Source organism: Borostomias antarcticus (genome assembly GCF_949987555.1).
Source record: "Borostomias antarcticus genome assembly, chromosome: 25".
NCBI lineage: Eukaryota > Metazoa > Chordata > Actinopteri > Stomiiformes > Stomiidae > Borostomias > Borostomias antarcticus.
Window position 1 is genome coordinate 3944144 of NC_140258.1, and position 4277 is coordinate 3948420.

Below are 4277 nucleotides of genomic sequence, written 5' to 3' on the forward strand. Positions count from 1 at the left end.
TATAACATGAAAATGATGATGTCGTGTAGGCCTAAATAATGTGCCTCTAGCCTAGTGAGCCAGCCTGGGCATCACCCTCACAAGAGAAGACCTAAATAATGTGCCTCTAGCCTAGTAAGCCAGCCTGGGCATCACCATCACAAGAGAAGACCTAAATAATGTGCCTCTAGCCTAGTGAGCCAGCCTGGGCATCACCCTCACAAGAGAAGACCTAAATAATGTGACTCTAGCCTAGTGAGCCAGCCTGGGCATCACCATCACAAGAGAAGACCTAAATAATGTGACTCTATCCTAGTAAGCCAGCCTGGGCATCCCCATCACAAGAGAAGACCTAAATAATGTGACTCTATCCTAGTAAGCCAGCCTGGGCATCACCATCACAAGAGAAGACCGAGAAAAGCCTTCTTTCTTCCCGCCGCTCTCCATCACTGCCGCTCGCTCCCGTGCAGAGCGCAGAAGCGGCGCTGCGCAGCGGCGGGGTGGTCGCCGCTCCGCCGCACTCGCTCCCCACTCATCCTCTACCTCTCTCTCCCCCCCCTCTCTCTCTCTCCTTTCAGCTCCCGACTCATCCTATACCTCTCTCTCCCCCCCCTCTCTCTCTCTCTCCTTCCAGTGCTCTTTTCTGTTCTGTCCAGTCTACCGGAGGAGGAGGCGCACCGCATCGCTCCTAACAACTTTGAATACTGGCTACTATAGCACCGCCGGGCTCATGTTGTGTTAATGTTGTGTTAAAGGACGGCCGTCCATGGTTGCAGCGAGGCCGACGCGGCTGTCGGGGATGTGGAGGTAGGGAGGAGATACCGTAGCAGAGAGACCGCTCACCCTGTCGGGGATGTGGAGGTAGGGAGGAGATACCGTAGCAGAGAGACCGCTCACCCTATCGGATCGAACCGACACTGCCCTGCCCTGTCCACCGCATCGCTAGGCGGCCTAAAAAGCACAAGATGTCGACAAGAACGCCATTACCGACAGTGAATGAACGGGACACAGAAAATGTAAGTCATTCTTATTTCTAGGAGATGTTGATGATGGTGAGTTGTCTAGATGGGGCATTGTTCGCTGGTAAAAGCCTGGACGGTGGAGGATGTCGAGAGAGCACCCTAGCCTAGGTGAGTTGGCATAAAGGTGGGTTCCCCCAAAAGACATGGTCCGTGGAGATGACAGCGGGGTTTCACGGCTGCAGCGCGGGTGAATTAAAGCCCAAAGACAAATATCATTCATGAGGCATGAAGTTGATCTTGAATCTTGAGGATTTATGACAATAGTCTTAACATGTCTATTAAAATGTAGCACAGACCCTACAAGCGAGGGAAGCGCACACTCAGGAGATACATTGCTCCTATTGTCTTTTTGATGCTTGCTTGCTATTTTTTTTTTATTATTATTATTTTTGATGGTGTTCTCATCCTTATAATGTCAATATCCAGTAGGTCTATCCTACTGTAGGACTGTTGCCTCTCAAGGGCTTCTATTGTGTAGGCCGCTGCATCCTGGTAGCGTTCAACGGGCTTTTGTGGTTTTAGCCCGAGTGCTCTCTCTCTCTCTCTCTCTCTCTCTCTCTCTCTTTCTCTCTCTCTTTCTCTCTCTCTCTCTCTCTCTCTCTCTCTCTCTCTTTCTCTCTCTCTCTCTATCTCTCTCACACACACACACACACACACACACACACACACACACACACACACACACACACACACACACACACACACACACACACACACAGAACGAATATTATTAGTGAACAGCCGTAGCCCATGAGCCAATGAGAGAGCTGTCTAATAGAGATGTTCTTCACGTTGACTCAGAGTGACACATCTGGGGTCTCCCTCCCTCTGTATAAACACACGGGGACATGGAGCGGGTGGGTTTAGTGAGACGGTAGCTGATCTTTGTCTTGTTTGTTATTTATCGTATTCTCAATCAAACAACTCACTGTAGTTTGAAACGCAAATCTATTCTTGAATCAAATCACACTTTGGAATCTGTGCCTTTGTATTCTCTATAGGCTACAGCTGCACCTCAACTGATTAATAAGTCACCTGATTTTTTCCCCTGACTTTTTCATCAAATCATCCTTGGTGTTCCTATAGGCCTCCTATAAGTGTCCACATGTCCACCACTGCTAGCCTGCTAGCCTAGCCTGCACAGTTTGAGCCCTGACATTCTCCACATGTCCACCTCTGCTAGCCTGCTAGCCTAGCCTGACAGTGGACAGTGCTGCTGAATGACTAAACAGTATTGCATAACAGCTTCGTACACTAAAAGATGAGAGGCTTTTAGTGCTGGAGGAAAGAGATTCACCCTCCTGTTTTTGCATGGCATCGGTTATATATGATATGCCTTGTGTGTGTGTGTGTGTGTGTGTGTGTGTGTGTGTGTGTGTCATGGCATGAGTTATATATGCTATGCTTATTTGTGTGTGTCATGGCATCAGTTATGTGGCTACGTGTGTGTTCCATTTCCCTGTGAGGTATTTCTGGTCATCTGTGGGTGTCCATACTCGTGCCTGCATATTAATCAAGCGTTAACTCTCTAAATCACCTTCCGGTCCAGACGCCATTCAGCTCATCATTCATTTAGTGGACTTGGAAATGGGCCAGCCTTGTGTGTGTGTGTGTGTGTGTGTGTGTGTGTGTGTGTGTGTGTGAGCTAGCCTGGTCAGTAAGTGGCTGGAGGATGAAACGGCTTTATGACAGATCTGTGCAAAGCTGATGAAAAGAACCAAAGGCACTTAAATCCACTGGCTATAGATAAGTACTAGATCCATGCGCTAGATAAATCATATATCTGGGATGCTGTGGTGGTAGACATACTGATGTGGGGTAAGATTGGAATGAATGTCCTTGCACACACACACACACACACATACATGCACGCACACACGTACACACACACACACACACACACACACACACCGGGCTTAAAGCACTGTTTGTTTCAGCTGGTGTAGCTAGCTCTGGCGGGATGTAGGCTAGCTGATATGACGCGGGTCGCTGACGCCAGAGTGGGGGTGTAACGTTACCGTGGGGAAACGAGAGCAGAGAGGAGCCTGGGTAATTGGACCAAGGGTTTATTCTCTGAATGGGTGTGGCACACAGAAGCAGAGAGGATCATGGGATCTTTGACCCGGAGTGGCATCAGCAGCTGTTGTGGTCAATCAAACAATCAATCAATCAAAGCTTTATTTGTATAGCGCATTTCATACCCAGAGGCAACACAATGCGCTTTACAGAGAACAAGGGAGGTGGGCATACGACCCACTCTACATATTCCAGAGGGAAGCAAAAAAACAGTAATCACCCGGGGGCCAGATAAGTGAGCTGTAAAAACTCTTCCCTGACCCCTCTCAACAAGGCGATCGAGCAAGCTCCAGGAGTATGTTTGTCTACCGGCTAAGAACAGTAGTGGTGGAGGAGAGGGTCTGGTTGGAGATGCCATGCACGTGTGACCACTCTGAAACCAGTTCCTCGGACCAGTCCCTGGCTCTCAGCATGCCCTGTACAGCAGACCCGTACGCCTGGTCTGGCTCTCATGATTACTCTAGTATTACTCATCATGTTTGTGGGTTGAAATGAGTTTGTTGTGCCCGGGACATACCATACACACTGTATCAGCAGGCATATGATCTTAATCTCCTGGCTAATCATGGTCTTTAGGCTAGGGTATTATGGATTGAAGCAAGGCAACCTGCACATACACACACAAGATTACCTTTCCTGATCAGGATCCTAGTTAATGGTTTCATGACATTACATCACATTACATTACAGTCATTTAGCAGACACTTTTATCCAAAGCGACTAACAGTAATTGCATTTAATGCAGGAAAAGCCAATGTACTACTACTTGCCAGAACTCACAAGTGCATCTCCTTTCTAAAACAAGTGACTAAGAGCATAATCTAGTACTGAAGGCAAAGTGCAAGAATAGCAATCTAAAATACAATAGGTGCTTAAGAGGGAGGATCATTGTAGTACTTCTTGAAGAGATTAGTTTTGAGCCTGTGGTGAAAGATGGGCAGCGACTCTGCTGTCCTGACGTCAGTGGGCAGTTCATTCCACCACTGCGGGGCCAGGACAGAGAAGAGCCGTGACCGCGTCGATCGACCGCAGGGGCCTCGGAGTGACGGGGCAACCAGTCGCCCCGAGGTAGCAGAGTGTAGCGGTCGGGAGGGGGTGTAGGGTTTGACTATGGCCTGGAGGTAAGAGGGGGCTGTTCCTTTCATTGCCCTGTAGGCTAGTCCCAGAGTTTTAAACTGGATGTTTAAATGGATGTTAATC

The 4277-nt window shown here is 48.5% G+C and overlaps 1 protein-coding gene across 5 annotated transcripts in view; it reads left to right on the forward strand.

The window, feature by feature from the left end:
* Positions 1 to 944: 944 nt before the first annotated feature.
* The window catches only part of LOC311325874 (serine/threonine-protein kinase MARK1-like), a gene marked incomplete at both ends in the record, with an annotated part of 29110 nt that continues 25777 nt past the window's right edge, over positions 945 to 4277 (forward strand). For all 5 annotated transcript variants that reach the window (XM_084458676.1, XM_084458677.1, XM_084458678.1 and 2 more), the window contains one exon: positions 945 to 995. In XM_084458676.1, the coding sequence (XP_084314802.1) occupies positions 945 to 995 (51 nt within the window). The remainder of the gene's footprint in view (positions 996 to 4277) is intronic.